The 20,924-nt window shown below is 39.7% G+C and overlaps 1 protein-coding gene across 1 annotated transcript in view; it reads left to right on the forward strand.

The window, feature by feature from the left end:
• Window positions 1-20,924, forward strand: part of mdga1 (MAM domain containing glycosylphosphatidylinositol anchor 1) — a 155,449-nt gene that overhangs the window by 55,590 nt on the left and 78,935 nt on the right. The window contains exon 3 of the mRNA XM_079217279.1: window positions 8,830-9,004. Within this exon, the coding sequence (XP_079073405.1) occupies window positions 8,830-9,004 (175 nt within the window). The remainder of the gene's footprint in view (window positions 1-8,829; window positions 9,005-20,924) is intronic.

A 20,924-nucleotide genomic window follows, 5' to 3' on the forward strand; every position in this document is an offset into this window, starting at 1 on the left:
GCATATAACTGCAAGGCAGTGACACTGGTTCAAAGATGTTACTGTTGCATAGTGCCTGTAAAAGTTTAGTTGGAAAAAGGTTCGCGAGAAGATCCTGAAATTTGAACAAAACCATTCAATAATTCCAAATGAGTGCCAGGGAAAATGACATATGTTGCAGCAGGAGTTTCATGTGCACAAATGTTATGTCTTATTAATAAAGAATAAATGTTTCACACCCCGCTGGAGACAAGGCGGTTGTGGTTGTTTGTGAGAGATTGATGGTATTGAATAATGTGCCAGGATCATGCTCATAAAAAGAGATTAAGTGTAAAAAGTGTTCTTCACTTTGTTATTTAACGTTGTAATACATATTTTGATGAATGACAGCGACTTCTAATTTACTTGATTTCAGCCTTCTTTTAGCCTTGCCGTACACTCTTTTAAGAGTCCGAGTGACTTTGTTTGTCCAGGGCGTTGCTCTTTTTATCAGTTTTAGCTGCTACCAAGCTCAGGGTGGATATGCATAGTTTATGAAAAGCTTTTGTGAGGTCATTTGTATCTGTATCATACGTGAGACAGATACATAATGTATCTGTCAAGCTTTTATTTACTTCCATCTCTCTTTATTTCAGCATCATCATGGCACTCAGCAATGAGATCATCTGCTCTACACACACAGACGCACATACACAAAAAAGAGAGAGCTCAAATGTCTCCATCTCATGCCATGCTTGTGCTAATTAGCCGTCGCTCGTTACAACAAACACGTCCAACATGGGCGGAGCGTGTGAGTTAGCTGCTGACACTGCTGCTGATGGCTGTGTACATACATGCCGTTTGGAGAGAGATGCTCACGTCTGCTGATTCTGTCCGCTTTGCTTTGTTCCCCTCTGACTCAAGCAATCTGATGGAGAGTGAAATGCTCCAAATAAAAAATGTATTATATGAATGTTGTTTTGCATATGGGATTATGATAATCTGAATATGTCTAAAAATCAGGTGTTGAGCTACAGTGTCATATTATCTTTCACCATCATCATATATATATATGTATATATATATATATATACACACTCTATATATATTTTTTTCAGAGACCACGACATTATCGTAAATGCTGATGATTCCCCTGCCTCCGGTAATTTTATCGCAGCCTTGGTCTCATATTGCACAGGCAGAAAGAGCGATAAAGCCATTCGTATTGTATGTCAAGGTTAGAGTGAGGGAGGGTGTATTTAATATCAATGAGTCAGTTTTATTGGACTTTGAGGAAATTATCTCTGCACGAAGGGTTGGAAGGTGTTTCACTCTGATATGTGTGTAACACCCCCTGATGGCAACTGTTGCTCAGCTTTATTCAGATACAGGTGACTACATTGAATGGCTTGTGTAAGAACTTATTGATGTGAAGTTAGTTATGTTCATATTGACAATAATCCATTTATTTTACTTGTGTATGCTCTTGCCAATTACTTACAGTAGGCTATTGATTGCACATGTAAACAGGCAGCTGCTTACATGGAGATTTCATAATGTATTTTAACTTGACATAAAGAAAAACATATATCATCTTTTCACCTCATCTTCCTCTTTTTAAAATGTCTTCATATTTTCTTGTATCTCCTGGTCCAGTCTTTGTTTTATTTTTCACCATCACTGACCACACTTTTATTTCTCCAAATATGTTTCACCTTATGTAATATAATTTTCATAATTGTATCTGCACCACCTTCTTTACTTTTCACTTTTCACTGCTGTTTTCTTCTCTCCTGTATACCCCTTGTATTCTCCCAAATGTTTTTTAAGTTAAACTATCTGCCCTCTTTGTTGTACTCACTTGTTCCCACACATCTCTCGTTCTTCGCTCTCTTCCCCTGAGCTTCCCAACATGTGATGCCATGAATCAGCAAAGCAACGTCCATTCAGGCGGTGATGCTTGAAATTATATTTATTCCTCGCTCTAGTCTCTTACTCTTTTAACCATCCATTTATTCTTCCTCTTCTCTCCATTGCTTCACTCTCACCCTCCATATCTCCTCCCAGTGACAGATAATTAGAATGGATATTTCCATGTGCAAGTTTATTTAGTCTTATACTGTATGTCATCCACACCATGTCACTTTTCTTTTTCAATTTAGACAGCGCTTGTAAAGCAAAGTGCGAGCGATTACTTCTCAGTGTCGGTTCAAGCTGCCATTATCAACCTGCTATACTCTTTATTTCTCTCAGTTGTTTTGCCATGTCGGCCTGTCTTTTCTCTTCCTCTCCCACACTTTCCCTCACACTTTGTGTTTGTGTGTGTCTGAGCGCCTCACAGTGTGTGTGGTTATGCGTCCGTGCCAAGTAGTATTCCCCGATAACAGGATTACCATCTTAAGCCTATTCACGGTAAGTGAGCCAGTTGGATGGATAAAGCACTGTTTCGTTGACTCAGCTGGTGTTACATAAAAAAAAGAGTTAGAGAAATTGTAGAAGGCAGGCCTAGCAAGCAAGTGTGAGCTACTGAGAGGGAATGTAACGGATTGAAACCCTGTAACACCCCAGGAAGCAGCAGTGGTTTAGAAGGGGGGAAGCTTTGCAAGCTAAGCATTACTGACAGCGATGTCAAACAAGGAGGGACTTAACCTGTCACAGCTATATTTTCCTCAGTAGACGATAGTAAACTACTATTACGTCTCCTTATGTCTACGTAGTTTAGGGCATAAGTGGGGACCAGCACATGACAACCAAAGAATGTGAAAACGTCAAAAGTAGGAAGTAACATTTTTGACAAGTTTTTAAAAATATTCAAACAAAACGGTTCTCAATCAAAGTGGGAGCGGATGAGACAGGTGTGGTCGTGCCAAACAAATCAAAATCAATAGAATAAAACTAGGCCTGGCTAACTATCTCTGGAAACAAAACAAACAAAATGTCTTCTTCACATGCTTCTCGAAAACAATTCATTACCAAAAACAAATACAAAGGGGGCACCGACCAATACACCTAATGTGTCTTGACAAAAAATAACTACATATTTGTCCAAAGGTAAGGGGTACCCCAAACTCCCCAACGGTCCTCAACCTCCCACCACAAACCACCACAACATCAGTGTTAGTTTAAACAGGCATACAACAAAACAAAGAGAGTGAACCCCACGGGCGTCCTCCTCTATGCGTGGCCCCGCTCTGCTGATTGGCCAGCTTGAACTCTGTGGAAACCGAGGAAGAGCACGACCGGCCTGCACAGGCGGCAACCAATCATCTTATTGGCACCTGAAGTGAAAACAAGGGATGGAGAGAGAAAGAAAGGCCGGAGGGGAGAAAGCACATAAACCTTATGTGTCAGCCCCAGCCTGATCCGTAACAACCACATTGAATTTGAACTCTGTTAATTAGGCCCACAAAACAGGAAGATGGAGGGGTAACCTTAAACAATAAATTGTATCCAAAAGCAGGTTAAAAACTGGCAGCTGTGGTTACTGTAAAAAATAACTTCTAACTTTTTAAACTATTACGGTGAAAAGATATTAGCTGATTTTATGTTTAAGGCTGGAGTTTGATTCCATATTTTACAATATATATTATATATACACATGTTTAGCATAGAAAGCAACACTGTTGAAAATACCACCTTGTTTCATCAACTGTCGAAGGTATTTCATGATTTCTGATTTAGTGTATTAAGGGGCATTTTAGACATGAATAACATTAATATCTCAGAAATCATGATGATTGAAATACTTAATAAATGTTTAGTGTATTCATTAACTATTAATTATTATTAATTAATTATTAATTATTGGTCTTGTATTAGGGCATATATAGTTTAATTCATGATAGTTCATGTACTGCCAAGTGTTACCAATGTGGGTATTATTTTCTATTTTTTGTCTCAGGCAGAAATGTAAATGTTTAAGTGTGAGACAATTGACAGTTGACCTGTCCAGTGCGTTAGCTGCATTATAATAATTCAGGATCATATTAGGACACTCGGTCTATATTGTTTTTATTATTTGTGACAGCTGTGCTGCATAATGATAATACATTAACATAAAGAGCAAAGTTGGAGCAACAATCTCAACCTCCTTTTTCTTGGCTAAATGCTAACTCAGTATTAAAGTCTCTTCTGTATTGTTGTGTAATGTTGACAGTTTTAGTTAAGACAGCGGGGCAAAAGGGTCCGACAGCCATCGGACCCTGTCTGCTGGATCCTGTTGAGATGTGTCACTCTGGGGAGAGAAGTTAGAGGCTCAGAGACAGATCAGAAAGGGAGGGGAGTGTGTGTGTGTGTGTGTGTGTGTGTGTGTGTGTGTGTGTGTGTGTGTGTGTGTGTGTGTGTGTGTGTGTGTGTGTGTGTGTGTGTGAGTGTGTGTGAGAGAGAGAGAGAGAGAGAGAGAGAGAGAGAGAGAATTGGAGGCAAGATATATAAGAAATGTTAAAGAAAAGCAACTTTAGACTTGTCGAGACAGAATAGACGGAGGGAAAAAGAGAGAGAGAGAGAGACAGAAAGAGGAAGATCAGAAGAAAGGTACAATACCGCACACACACACATAGAAAGAGAGTGAGAGGCGGGAGAGAGGTGTTTTGGCAGACAGCTGCAGGCAACTGACCTGTCAGTATGGTTGACACACATTAGCCTTCTTCTCCCTGACCACCTGAGCACACCTTTCACTCTTTCTCTTCTCTACCTTCAATGTTTCTGATCCATATTCATCATGCCTCATTAGCTGTCATTCTTTCTCAAGTCACACACAAATTTACTGATTTGAAGCTGGACTCCATTGCCACTGTACGAACACCTAGATCCAATGCAATACAAGAGCTCTGCAATAAATCCCACGTTAGAAAGCTCATATTGTTACTTTTTGTTGTGGCGGAGAGGTGTTGATTCAACTCTATAATTTTGCTGGCCAAGCATTGAAAGGAGTATCTAATATTTAGTCAGCTGTCTCAACGAAAACTGAACATTATAAGCTTTATAAAGTTAGGTTTTATTGCAGGGCTGTTGTATTGGATTGCAGTGGATTTAGCAAGGTGTATGTGACTAATAAACTGGCCACCCGGGTGTATTGTAAAAATATCCATTGCTATCATGGAGTGCAGCAGATTTACTGTGGCTTGAGATGCTGTGAGCAACTGCTAAGAAAATGTTTACTTGCTTGTCAGGTCGCAACATGGTTGACAATGCCAATAAAGTCTGTTTATCTGATTAAGTTCACAATACACTTCACAACAACTCGTCAAAAACATCTCTGCTGCTGTGTGAACGCCCCTCAAGAGGACTGGTGCTGAATGCGCTTAAAGCCTTAAATGGAAAAAGCTCACCGAACAATATTGACTTCACTTTCTGGGTTTGATCATTGGAATTTCAAAGACACGGTAACCGAATAATTTCAAAATTTACTTTAAAACCCCAAATAGGGGGTACCAGATTTATACTCAAACAGACACACATGCAAACATCAATTCACTTTGCTCATTCCACATCATTGTAAACGTAAGCGTGATAGATTTATTACCATTAAGGTTTTAACGATGCATAAACTGCAATGCTTTGGTTGGAAACAAACATCACATTCAGGGGGATTATTGCGAATGATGACCACACAGCATGTGGCCACTAATGGAACGTTTACTAGCCCACTTGGCTCGGGTCAGTATTTTAGTGCACTCTTCAATTACCGCAGTTTGAATAGGGCCTGATAGCGCCATCCGCCCCCCCTCCCATAAAACCACAAACTGCCTCCTCGCAATTCTCTGACGAGACTGTTCTCCACACTGTTTCTGTTCTCCTGTTGAAACATCTATGTCTTAGACAGCATACAGCTCCCCCAGCTGAATACAGAGACGGCGAACAAAACCTGCTGCATTTCATGTCTAGCTGGATCCCAGGGGATCCCAAACCTTCCCTTCACATTACACTTCTAACCAAATGTAAAAGCTATTATTACAAAAGGCTCTGACTCAACAAATGCATCTTCATTTCCCAGCATGTGTGTGAATCTGCAGGGGGGGGAGTGTTTATGTGTGTGTTTCATGTGTATAAACGGATGTGCATTTAGACACACTATCTGATCGCAAGTCAGCTTTCAGCTTTCAGGTAAAAGATACAAAAGATGGGAAGAGAAAAGCAGTCAGACAGGGATAAGATGAGGGAGCGAGAAAAGGACAGGGAGAAAGATATAGACCAATCCGTCGGGACCTGAGTGTAAAAAATAGAACAGCGTCACACGTCTATTGAGGGAAGAGAGAAGAACAAGGTGTGGAGGGAGAGCGAACGAGGTCAGAGAAAGAGAGCGCAGGTGATGGTTTTAAGCTGCTGGTGTCACAGGCAGATATAGGCTCTTCTGCCGCCTGCCTGTCATCTGCATCGCACACAATGTCCCCTTTGTTCACAGTATCACCTCTCTCTATTTTGCTTCATCTGCCTCCCCGGTGTAGCAACTCTGAATGTGATGCACCATTTCTCTCTCCGTCACACAGCTGCCAGTGATACTGTATATGTCATTCCCTCTCACTCGCTGGAAAGAAACCTCTCACTTACACATGCAATCTTTTTTTTTTTTTCATGCCTACCCTCTCCTTGCCGGCAATATTCCTCCCCGATTCCAGCTGTTTTTCTTCCCTCACACTTTGTCTCTCTGTTTCCGTACATACTTTACCCCAGGATGTCCCAATACAACAATACTCTTTGCAGTATCATTATAAGCTCACATGTTACCCCCACTTCCGTTGACTTTCTGTAATCTTTAGAGTGCGATACATCATCCTGATTTCATGCTTAACACTTTCTCTTTACACAAACACGCACACAAAGTTTCTTTATGTACACACGACAATAAGCATACAGTAACTGATTTGAACTGAAACATATTCTTATTTTATTTTACTCACAAAGCCCCTTTCACATAATCTTCCATTACAATGATTCTGAACTTGAAACTTATCTTAATGTTCCTGAACTATAATCCTATGAATTACTCTTCAAAGCGAGTGCAAACAAAATGTCTGTTATTTGTAAAATTCTTCGCTCATCTTTTAATCCTTGAATATAAAGGATAAAAGCAGGAAAAACACAGACACACTTCATGCTCACTTTCACTCTCTCACAATGCTCTGCGCACACACACACACACACACACACACACACACACACACACACACACACATGCAAACTGCAGTCACTGAACCATGGAGAGACAGGGTTCGGTTCATTGCTCACCTTGGCTGGTTTGATCAATGGCAGTCTGCCTCCTCCAAATCCTTCCCACAAACAGAGCTGAATAAACAGGCAGGGAGCGTTTACACAGGCCCTGATAATCTGCTAATCCATATAACCTGCTTTCGAACCAACACACTCACTCTCATGCACTCCCACGCATGCACGCAGGAGTGAATATGTACACCGCTAGAGTACATATCCAGGTACTGTGCATGAAAGCTGGATACACATAATTCTACACACAAACATTTGCATGCACACACACATACACACACACACACACACACACACACACACACTCTCTCTGTATCAGTGACTTTTGCCCATTATCCTCTCTGACCTCCTCAACAGGACATGGCTGATAGTCTCGTCGAGGTTGATAACGAACAGACGGGTTAATAGCGATTAATGGACTGTACACACACAGTTGCACACACACACAAGAGTGAAAATAACATTTCAGAGCTGATGACTTTCCGGCTTTCATGTATCTCTGAAGTATGTGTGTTTGTGTGCGCGTGTGAGTATGTTTTTGCACTTGATTAATCTAGTGATTGTATCATGTTGCTGTCAGCCGTGCAGCATTCCCACGGCTTGATGGGATAATTGAGGCGGAAAAAAGCCATATAGAGTTTGTCAAAACTCTTAATGGTCTTAGTTTAGCATCATGGACATCATGAGTACAGCGCTTAGTGTCATTAACTTCCATGCTATTGAACAGACAGAGATGTTATCACTGAGGGAAAACATTTTCACCAATTATTCAGACTCGTTCTAGGTCACGGAATTTGATTTATGTAGACATACGGTTCAACCACGTTTCAGGTGACACTATGAGCACAAGGATGATGTAATTTGTGTGCCACAGCTGCAAAAATATAACTTGGATGTGAACACGCAAACGTTAAGATTTGGTTGGGTCTAGGATCAAAAACAAGGAAAGATCATAGTTTGGATTGGAATGACTGCTTGGTTATTGATAAGGAAACAATTGTTAGGATTTGAGGACCTTTGCTGAACTACTGTGGTCATAGTTTGAAGAAACTAGCAAAGACAACCACCCCAACCTCCCTATGCGGACTGTGTAGCTCTATAGCACAGTCACACTAAATTCCAAATGAACGAGTCATAGCTCCTCCAGCCAACTGACCATAAAAATCGGAGGAAAATGACTGATGCTGTCTTTCTGGTGAAGTCAGTTGGCTTTATCTTCTGAACTTGCTGCCGTGATGTCTCAGTACACTATGACATCACTGTTGGATTTGGTTACAGATGCAAACGAGAAACAGCCTCAACATTTTCCACCAGAGAGTGCAGTGACTCTGCTTTTAATCATCAACGAAGTATATACATTGTCTATTGAAGAATTATATGTCACATGGTTTTCTTGATTGGAAACGAGAACAGAATATCACTATTTAATTTTGCTTTCATTGGTTCGTTGTGTTTATATTTGTGTTTATACTGTATCTGAAAAGTTTTTGGGAAATCAAATGTCAAAGCCTGCCCTCCTCGTCTTTCTTTCTGTCCCCGTTTTAACTTTCTTATATTACACTTTGACTGATTCTGTCCTTGCTACACCTTGCTTTCACCGACAGCATCTTCGTCAACTCAACGTTTTCTCTCCTTCCCTGCTCTCTTCAGGTACGATGGACAAAGACGGCTGGCAGTGCATCAGACAAGTTCCAGGAAACATCCATCTACAACGAGACGCTGCGCATCGAGGGCATCCACAGGGTGCAGGGGGGTCGCTACTACTGCAAGGCCGACAACGGGGTGGGGGTGGCTGCCATCAAGTCCATCCGTGTAGATGTGCAGTGTAAGTGGGCAGGGAGAAAGATGAGAAAAAAATACAAAAAACTCCTTCCACTTCTGTACCACAGCTAACTATCACTACAGCTATTCCCACTGTTAGAGAAGAGAGATGCGGAGAGATGGAAATATTGGAGGAGGAAAAATGAAAGACAGATTGATGGTGAGATTCCAAGTGGGAATGGCTTCCAGGAGTATCTGATGACTTATGGTGGAAAGGATGAAAAGCATGGTAGGAGTATTGGAGGGTATAGATAATATGGTGCAACACTTTCAAAATTAACATGTCAATGTTTTGCCCTTGGTTTATTGTATGGATAATGCAGCCGTGTGTTCTCCACCAATAAGGGTAATTGCAAAAAAAGTGTTGTCAGATACTCCTGGATAAAAAGTGAAGTCTGTGGGACATATCAAGAGTTTTATATCAGTTGGTCCAGGTGGTACGGGCTCCCTAACGCACTATTTCTCAACTAACCCAGGTCCCACTACTCTAGTAAAAAAAAGGGGAAAAATCACAACCACAAAATCTTGTTATTAGCTGTTTAGACTGATCCTTATTATTTCTTGCTGTTTAGCTCGATCACAAGTAGCAATTAGTTGATTACTAATCTGCTGTTAATTAAGATATTACCCTTTCTTTTCACACCTTGTTACACATCCTTTGAACTGTCTCTGCAGTCTGGGGCTCTATAATGGATCTAATTGTAATGTTTCTGATACAGACAAACAGTTGAGAAGCAGTGTTGTGTTGTAGGGGCCCCGTGCTGCTGCTTGTTTCACTGCCCCACTGTCCCTGTGAGTCAGGGGCCAGGTCATGGCGACAGGTTGACGCACATGCAACTATATACCCAGCACATCAATACTTTTATACAGTTTCATTTAATTCCCAGCACCGTAAAATCTTCCACATCCGTTACGCCGGTTTATTGCATAGATAGTTCCTTTCTTCATTGATTCAATCATTTTAATGGTAGGTTTATATACTAATAGAAAAAGGTTGATTTTCCAAGGGTCCTATAACACTATACATCCATTACCTACCTTTCTTTTGCTAAATTCATCTCTTCTGCTCTGCTTTGTACAAAACCATGGTCTGCCTCCCCTGATTTCACATCTTAAGCATACACACACACACACACACACACACACACACACACACACACACACACACACACACACACACACACACATGCTCGCTCCATGCTTGTCCCTCTAGGATTTGTCACTTACACCACCACCCTGCCTCAGCCTCTTAATGGGCACCCCCCTCTTTCTTCCTCCTCCCTTTCTGCTGATTTGAGTTAGTTCTCCCCAGGCGCTAGCTTGGCCACTGCTGGGGAGCTGGTAATTGCAGGGGGCCTGTGTAGTAAACAGGTTGTACTGTGAGTGTAGTTGTGACAGGAGCTCTGTGAAGCTAACCAGCTCTGACGGCCAATGCTTGTTCAATTCCCCATCCCACATGCCGTGTTAGACCCAGCAGCGATCGGCCACGCTTCCTACACAGGGTGACTTCGGTTCTAGAGCGATGGAACAATTAGCCCGAGCTATACCACATAAAAAGAGAGAGAGAGAGAGAGAGAGAGAGAGAGAGAGAGAGAGAGAGAGAGAGAGAAATTAAAGTGAAGCGAAAGATGGATTGGAGAGTAAAGAAAGAGGGCTTGTAAGCAGGGAAGGAACAAGTAGTAACCGCCACGGCTGAGTTTCCTTGTAGATAGTTTGAACAGGAGGCCAGCTGGAAAGACAACCCAATTCTCTTGAGAAGTACAGAACCAAGGATATGTACTTTATGTCTATTAATGTACACATGGAAGACAAATTAAAAGAACAAAAGCTTCTAAATTCCTGGCATAGATTCTCCAACTGAATTTGGGAAGTAGCTCACAAATCTCCAATTGATCATTTGTGTTTGATTGCTATGTTGGGGCATATAGTTCAGTTTGTATTCTCATCAAACCGTCCAGTAAACCCGGTGTGGTAGCTGCTGCCAGTCCTGTTTGCTTGATTGACAGGTCTGAATTCTCAGTCATTGTGATTGCTGCCTGTTTGACCAAAATCTGCTCCATCCAGACTCTACTGAGTGGCCAAAATGTGGCTTTTCTGGCTCTTAACAGCTGACAAAATGGCAGCAGGCAGCAAGTGGTAAACCCAAACTCCTGGCTCCAAAAAGCCCTGTCAAAAGCCAATGGGAGACATCACAGATGATATGTCCATGTTTTTCTACAGAGATAGTACAAGAAAAAGGGAAAGAGCAGGAGGAAATGGGCGAAAAGAAAATGTTACTTAAATAAATAAACTGATCATACAGTATTGTTGGATGAGCAGGTCAGGTTGTAATTACCTAAAGAGCACTCTACCTTTCCAGGCTAAACAGAGGGAAAGGTTGAAACAGAAAATAATGGTGGAATGGCACTCAAATGATGTGTGAGTGATGAGAAGCAAAACAAGAAGATGGAGAAGAATAGGGCAGATGGAGGGAGATACAAAAGTAAAAATGAAGACAGTGAGAACGAGAAATGGAATTTGGGGAGGGAAGAGAAGAGGGAGAGAGAGAGAGAGAGAGAGATGCACTTAATGAGGTAGATGCACTCATATGCTTTTCAATTTGGATGCATCCACCAGACCAGTTATTGGACTAGAGGGCAGAACATGTTGTTACCTGCACAGGATGCAAACAAGCTTTAGTTCTCTCAACCACACAATGTATGTTTTTTCTATGTTTCAGCTTTTTTTATCTGAATTGTCCACATACTGCACTTTTTATTCACTCTTTATTTCCCCATTCTACTTCTCTCATTCTTACTTCTTTCTTTCTTTTTACTTCTTTCTTTTCTTTCTTCTTCCTTCCTGCCATCCTCTCTGCACCACACACGCTAATGCGTAATGAAGCATTGTGTTATTTTGTGTGTGTGTAGTGAGTCAGCTGGGGTCTCTCCTCTCAGCTGTGAGGCTCAACCAAACACAGCAGGTGTCTGTCTTTAGGTCATCGGCCGTGCGTGCGGCTTTAACTTTGCTTTCATACAAACACATGGATGCAAGCAGGCGTGCAAACATCATGCAGGCGCAGATACAAACCAAATGTCTTGCTCTTCACTCACAGGTAGCGTGCACACATCTTTCGCCTTTACATAGATGCCCTTGCATACCGATGCAGTGTGTAGGGACGCACTTTCAAGTATGCACACATGCTCAAATACGTCCAAAAGCACATTCTCACACTTCAAAGTGCAATGTATGAGAACAAGAGGAACAGTAAGGAAGAATGAAGACGGAGCGAGTGACAGACAGGTTGAAACTGAAAAGACGGAGCAGAAGCAAAGCAGAGAAAATGAGTTTCAGGATTAAAGAAAAGGTGCATAATCAATATTCTGCTTTGAATAGCAAAATACAGCAAACGTCACCTACAGTTTTTTTTTATATCCCTGTATCCTTATATCCCATTCCTTTTCTTCATTTTGTCTTTTCATCTGCATCCAGACATAGCATCCTTTAGTTGTTGTTTTTTCACAACTCGCATGCAGCAACTTTTCCTCTCTCCTTTTTGAATTCTTTAGACTCCTTGTTTTATTCCTGTACTTTAAATCAAGCCTGTGAATCAGTTATTAACTTAACATGCATTTACTTACTTAAAACCCTAGGGCTATTTGAAAAAATAAGTTAGCACAGAATAGTTGATACCAGCCAACTTGTTTTCCATATAATGGACTTGCAAGACCTTCAGCCAAAACATTATAAAGTCTGCAGTGCGTACTTAATGAGCAAATGCAGGTGAAGCTCCCTCTGTCAATCTGTCCTTTTCCAATTCCACAAAGAGCACATACAGCGACCTTTCCATTAATCTACAGCCACTTAGACTGGCTTCACTGATGCTTTTCACTCAACAACACTTCATCAACCTGTCAACCATTTCTGCAAACAACCTTCTTTCCCTGTTAGACCTCCATTACATGGGGGTCACCTGTATCAACCAGCTGACCAATGACCTGGCACACTAACCACTGAGGCAGTGGTGCAGTGAGCTGGCGGGGTTTAACTTTGAGTAGCCTCTACTGATGGGATGGACTTGGTTCAGAAACCCAACCAATGATACTTTAGCATATTAATTGGCTGAGGTCAGTTCAAACCAAATCCTCTCTGTGGATATGTTAATTCCTTCAGGACACAAACAGGTAAGTGGAAAGTATTTGGGGATGTGATAATGATGATAATATTGATGCTGATTATGTTAGCGTTGATGGGAATATTGTGACATCATTGATGAAGATGATGATGCTGTTGCCCTGTAAGGATTGTTTCGTTCTGGTTTTAGTTTTTTTTTCTTCTTTGATGAAGCGATTGTCCAGCAGATTTTCCAGCTTTTGATTTCTTTAAAGTAACTGGCAATAACCCCTTTGTCAGTAATCACTGCATTTGTCAATGGGGTAATGGAGTATATGAATCTCCAAATGTACACAAGCCCTTTCATAGCTTTGGCAGTTGTCATCCCAACTGTCACTGGCTATGAGAGTCAATAGAATAATATGTAATCTGTTATTCCAGCAGTGTGACATTAGGAAAAAGAAAACAGTAAAATAGTCCTCTAGAATTGTTGCTTTTGACAGCACGTACACAAACACACGAACACACTTTAGTCTATCCGTGTTGCCCCGAATCGTCTGTCACAACACAGGCTCTGTGCTGGCTGGAGCAGGAATGGGTGGGGCCGCTGCTCATACTGACCGGATGCATAAACACACACACGCTTACACACTAAACATATGTTCAGTAAAGCTGCATAAACACACAAACTTTGACACAAATAGCAAGTAAACGTGTACAATAGACAGGTAGAAAAAGAGAGTAGCGTTCTTCTTTTTTAAAGAAGCATGGAGAATCCCTGGGCCACCATATTACTGTCTGGTTCAAGCAGAGTTGCAAAGATTCTCAAACTTTCTTCACTGTGCTCATCATCTCATTCCACGTGTTTCTCCTTTCCTTACATTACCTGTTTATCTTCCTCTCTGTGGCACACAATGCTCTTTCAATATATATTCATGCTTGTCCATGCTTCTTTGTGATTTCCTTGGTCTGGTTCTGTTTTATTCGTCGTTCAGTCTCGTCTCTGTAGGATGTCTCTTCTATTTTCTTTTGTTAGTGTTATCCCCTGTCCGCTTTTCTTATTCTGTCTGTCTATGAAGGAATGGTAGATGTTCCCATGATGGACTGTTATTGGAGAGGTGTGTAACAGATGAAGTCAAATTCCTAATAATCTGGAAACTCTCCTTGGCAATGGCAAAGGCAGTATGTTCTGTTCATTTTCAGACACATTCAAAAGCATTTTTTATGTGACCGAGGGCCTTGTTTGCACGGTATTCTCAACAATTGAAAACAATCTCAAATGAATATATATGTGCTGCTTTTGAAATAACCCTTACTGGTTAAAACTCAATTTGAGACAGCATTCTTTGTTAATAACCATGAATTCCTCAAAATAAAATGAAAGAGAGCACTGATACCGTTTTCTTATCAAAATCAGTGTGTATATGAGGGTTTTTGAAACATTGAAAGAAGTGTTAAAAATAGACGATAGACTGAAAATCTTACAATGGTTTCTTCTATAGTTATATTTGTTACTTATTCAGTCTCTCTTTCAAACTCTCAAACAGACTCAGTGATTTTTGGAACAGTGGAAAGACTAACAAGATGGCATTGATGAGTTTAATTTGGTTTATTTGGTTTGTTGAAGTGTGTTTTACGAAGATCAGCCAGTTAAAATTGATGCTGTCTGACAGGAGTCTGGTAGCTTTGAGGAAAGCATATTAATTGTATGTTTTGTACATTCATTAATTATAATATGTGTCCAAATGTACAGTAAAGACATTATCTGTAGACTACAATGGAATACAGTGCCATTCAAAAGAGAAAACCATGCAATATCTGCATCTCTCTGTCGTCTCTTTGACATCTACTCTGGTATACAGCTGCTTGCTTGCCTCGAAGCAATGCGATCTTTTGTCTTGTGTAGATTTTCTTGTATATGTTAATGTGAGAATCTCCCTTTGTTTTGTCTGTTTAATCGCTGTGGTCATCATTGATACTGAACATCCACTTTATTAGAAACAAACTTCTATTTTTGCTGGAGGAAATCCAGAAAACAACAGTATGTGCAGCAGGATAGATGTTTAAAATGTTTTAATAACCTTTCATGAACTAGTCATTATTGGAATAACTATTGTAGTGTGTGTTAGTTAATGTAATAATGCAACATAGATTTATTGGAAAAATAAAACAAATGTGGTTTGTACTTTTAATATATCTGGTCCTACATTAGATGTAGTCTTTTATTAATTTACTCCCAACCAAATCTGACTTCACATTATTGACTCACTAGACATGGTGTGCATTGTATGATTACATTAGCTATATAATAACCATTAAGGTAAATATTTTCCATCATTAAGGAGAGAAACCCGCATTTCTTCACTCTAGTATGTAAGATAAAGTGTTGTGACGCTTGCCTTCAACAGTGTGTCCTGTTTTATCGGCTGCTCTGCTCTGCCATGACACTATGTTATTTCATGCTACTCCCAGACAAACTCTGTCTGATATGTTGTGTGTGTGTGTGTGTGTGTGTGTGTGTGTGTGTGTGTGTGTGTGTGTGTGTGTGTCTGCATGAATATAGAGGTATGTATGTATTGATAGAATCACAGGGAGTATATACTCTTATGACTCCATAGTATAGTGACAGTAAAATGGACATATGAATTACTCTTATTTCAGAACATATAAGAAAAAACCCAGAGCATTTTCATTAGTCAGCTTTGTGGCAGCAATTGTGTGTAATAGCTGCTTGAGTGATCTCATGTATTGATCTACATCAGAGGAATCCCAAAGGAGTGTTTGATGTTATGCTTCCAACAAGAGAAGAACAAAAAGCTTGCCTTGTCTATGAAAACCCTTGCCATGTAAAACGTCTGACATTCATCTGTGACATCTTTCAAATATAATAGTATAAGCCTTATCAAATGTATTGCATTTGATAAGTGGGCTTGGAATAGAGAGTGAACATTTCTTTTCAAGATCTCATCACACTCACCTCCATTACCTGGAAGTCTAGTGTGGGCACATGCTGCTACACACAATGAGTAGGAAATAACAGCTGTTTTCTAGTCCAACTTGTAAACTATCTTTCCCCTAAAAAAAAACCCTGCCAAGTTTCATCTTTCTCTCTCCTCCATTATTGTTGTTGCCTTTAACAGAAGGAAAAACTTAAGTAAACCATGATAATTTCATAACAGTGTCAAATGGATTAAGATGGCACATTGGCTCAGGGGTTAGCACCTCACAGTAAGAAGGCTGTATCTGAACCCAGCTGGAGCCCTTATGTTCTGCCCATGGTCATTTGGATGTCCTCCCACTGAAGAACACAGGAGAATTGGACACTATGTTTGTCTACGTGTTAGTTTAGCAGGATAAGTTTGCATTTGGTACAAGTTTCTTCAGTGATAAATACAATCTACCGTAGCAATTTGATGGAGCTGACGTGAAAGAGAACAGAGTGTAAGGACAGTGATAATGTTTGAAAAAGACAACCTTAAAATTATTGATTGCATGTTTTATGGCATGAAGAAATAATGACAACGTGTCTTTAAACTCCAAAGAAAAGTTGTCTCTGGGTGACCTCTTGAGAATACAGAAGAGCATAAAAGGTAATAGATATTGAATATGTATTGTCCAATACTATAGTACAGTACAAGAATGCAGTATAGTTGTATGGAAATGTTTTTCTGTAGAAGACAGAGTTGTTCTGAAATAAACAAATCCCAGCTTTAGAGCATACACACGCATTGTGGGGCTGTCAGTAGCTATCTGGGGCAGTCAGTTCCAAAGGCTAGATGCTTAAAAGTAAAAATGCTCCACTTGAGTGATAATTATGGTGCTGCTGTACTGGAGCTCAGTGAGTTTAATATGGTGCACATTGTCATGGATAGGGGTTTAGGTCCCACTGGGTGGGGTAGTAACATGACATACATCTAGTTTTGCTTTCTGCAGGAGGGGAGGTGCTAGTGTTACATTGACACACTGTTGAAGCACAAATTATGTGACTTTTAGAAATACTAGATGATCCTTTTTAAACGCCCATGGTAAATACCTCTGTTGCAACTGTATCCTGCTCCAATGTACTTGAGCCTAAAAGTAAAAGAAGCATTGTCAATAAACAGAAGCACAAAACAATGTTCTTCACCTGAACACCACTTGCTTGCAACACACACACACACACACACACACACACACACACACACACACACACACACACACACACACACACACACACACACACAACTGTTTTACTTGAACTTTGAGGTTCACGACTCAGCGTAGATTTGTTACACTTATCATACACCAGCATCGCTTCGTCAAGGCTCTCTCCTTCAGAAAAGATTGTATGGCATTGTATGGCAGCTCAGTAAACTGACTACTGAATGTCACTGAACACTGGTTTTACTCATGTCTCCTTACTATTGTTATTTTAAAAATATACTGATAGTTGTCCATGAAGTTCCCATGAACCCCAGATAGCAGTTCGTCACCTTCCTAAAATAATGGCCTATGTCATTTTTTGACAAAAATGATGTTCTTGCCTAAATCATCTTCTCATGATACTGGCCACCTCTGGTACAATTGCCTACATCCTCAGTTGAACAGATCATGCGATTCTATCCCTGTCGTATAACGGCCTATTATATGTCAAGAGTCTGACTTAGGCCATTTTATTTTTCCTAAGTCAAAAGACAATCTGACTTTTTGAAGCTAGCATTTAAGCTAGCAACGTAATTAACATTTTTGCGAGCATTTTTGTCAATGAAAATCTCACTCGAACATAATATTAGTAATCATAACATAATTTGACCGATATTACAGTATGCCTGTTGTGCAGTGTCTAGAGGCAGCTTGTGCACCCCTATTACATTTGGCCAATTTTGTTGTCTTTTCTAAAAAAAAACAGAAAAAATGACTTGGGCCATTATTTTAGGAAGGTAACGAGTTGATAGAAAAGTAAAGGTAGCAACATTCAAGGGAGAGCTGTGCAATGTATTCTACATTAAGTGGTAGAATATGCACCGGAATAGAGAGGCCTATCGGTCATGTTCTTTCCTCACTCTGTGCATCTAACATTTTCTCATTACTACTATCTCACCTCCAGTCAAATATGTAAATGAGATCATTTGACTCACAATATGACTTAAAAAAAAATACCTGCACCATATGTGGAGCCAGCTTCTCTGAGTTCTCATTTGATCTTCGTAAAGAGATAATATGATTATTATCATCTCCACTGTTACCAGATTATTATCATACCATTGTTGGGTCCAGTTCAGAATGAATATGATGGAATACGAAGGTGGATTCCATTAACACTCACATATACAGTCTCTTTCAGATGAACGGACTTGAAGATGCTGAATGTGTATGTTTGTGTGCATCTTTGTGTGTTTTATGAGAAAAAGGAGGCTGTGTGTATTTCAGAGAAAAATGAATTAGTACAATGTGTTCAAGTGAGTGTGTTTAAAATATGTGCCTGACGTGTGTATGCAAAGCAGCAACAGGAGAAAATAATACACCTCTCTTTCTATACAATCTAATTTAGTCCCACAGTGCATCATATTTTTATGACTGAACAGCTAAAAGATGTTCCATAGATATAGGGCAGCAGGGAGATATGAAAGGTGAGGAAACTATTGTCCTGTTCCTCATGAAAACCTATTTTTGATTAAGTTCATCTGATATCTAAAGTCCTTTGGATAAAACTGAAGGAGAGAGGTTTTGTTCCCATGCAGCATTCAGCTTCAAGGTCTCTCATATCTGCTTTATGAGGAAGTTAATTATTTAGCTCACTGTTTATCTGTTTTGCCCCTTGTGTCAACATGATGGTGCAGTGCACAGTATACCAATTCATACCAATCATATGATAGATCTATAATTACACTGGTTTAGTTTTTGTTTTCTGTACTTTGTTCTGATCTTTGCCCACACATTATTATAATATTTTATATTATTCTACTAGGGCTAGTCCATATTTCCATATGATCATGTATTGTCTTTCAATGTAATCATATCCTGATGAAATCATATATTGAGATAGCGTAATGCCAAATTCTCAGAAAATCCGATTATTTTGCACTTAACATTCTTAATTATATGAGAATACAGTCAGTACTATGTTTCACACGAGTATACAAAACGTGTGATTATTTCATTTAACTATTTATTGATATAATTACCAGAAAAATGCTATATCATGATATATATCGTTTTCAAGATACACAATTGCATGTATCAGGATAGAATATTTTGGACATATCACCCAGCCCTATAGTCTATATATGGAGAATGCATATTAATTATGTTTCAATATCCTAAAATACAACACTTGTTGATTTGCTTTAATTGCTTTTTTCATACAGCTGTTGGTTTTCCAAAGCAAGATATAGTCTTTGAGAATTGTGAATGTGTTAACCTGCTTTCCAGGGAGCTGTGTTACAATCATTTCCATCAATCAGGAGAGACTTAATATAGTGTGTAGAGTAATATATCAATTTCCTTGACATAGAATGCATAATAGGAAATGTTTAAGAAATATGTGAGGAGTGTGACGATTAGACCCAGTGAGGTTATCAACCAAGTGTATTCCTTTATTTTAGTCAAAGTTAAGTTAATATTTTGCTTATGCATTAGTATGTGTAACACAAACATGTTGCATTTCTGCAAACCACGGAAACATTGAAAATATGCGTTTCTGAATCAAAAATACATTTCATATTAATCTCATATCCAGTTGCAAAAAAGCCCTTGTTTAACATTGTGGGACTATAACTTAGATTTAGGCAACACATCTACTTGGTTAAGGTTATAAACAAGGTAATTGTTTGTGTTCATCAATACATAACAAATGTCCATAGCATACTTTTGTAATAAGAGTAAACTGAAGGTTACTTTTGGTTTTACATGGGAAACCAACAACAGTTTCCTGGTTGAAAGTCTTGTGTTTCTTTGAGCCATCCACCTGCCCTTCCACATGCCTCTTATCGGGCAAAAACATCCCACACAACATATCCGTGGTTTTTAGAAACGTACCAACATTTTTCCCTAGTGATTGGACAGCCACACAACAATGATGTAATATAAAAGCAGGGATGTTGTTCAATCTTATATATCTGTATCTCCGTACTGTACAGAAATCTATGAAAACCAATAGAAGATAGATAAAACACATACAAAAACATAAAGACTGTACCATGATCTGAAAATGTTTGTTGCGAAGCACTTGCGATTCATAGTAAATGAACATATCCTTAGTCCTTTTAATGGACCAGCTGTCAAATGGTATCTGTGTAATGATCACATATCATAATTCTCTTCATCGAGCTGTACTAGATTCCAGTCTTTGTTCTGTTGTCATACAAAGCATTTTATGTTGTGTCTGCTGTGGATGTGTTTTGATAATTACGGAATTCTTTCATTTCCCAAGAATTCGTTCTTCACCTGAGAATATGACAGGAGCCTATAAAGCAAAATGTCAGCGGCATTGTTACAGCCGTGGTATTGCCAGTTACCTTCTGTTGCCAGTGTCACAAGTGTGTATTACAACACCAACTTTTCTTATCAGACAGCTGTGTGAGGCACTTTAGGAAAGCTCTTCAGAAAAGCTGCTCAGTGCTAATGTGGCTGAGCTGGCCACGTGTATTAGAGCATTGCTGAAGAAGCATGCGTAGTTGACAAAGCTTGCCGGCTAAATTGAGGCAAAAACAGGCTTTCCCTTAATCTGAAATAGCCTCTAAAAGACCAGCAGTGCATTGCATTGTATCTCCAAGGGAGCAAGCCAAAAATCCGACCATTGTCTCACATTAGGCCTAATTAATTAGCAATTTGCTATGGTATAAATCCCTAAT

The sequence above is a fragment of the Taurulus bubalis genome (assembly GCF_910589615.1).
Source record: "Taurulus bubalis genome assembly, chromosome: 4".
Lineage (NCBI taxonomy): Eukaryota > Metazoa > Chordata > Actinopteri > Perciformes > Cottidae > Taurulus > Taurulus bubalis.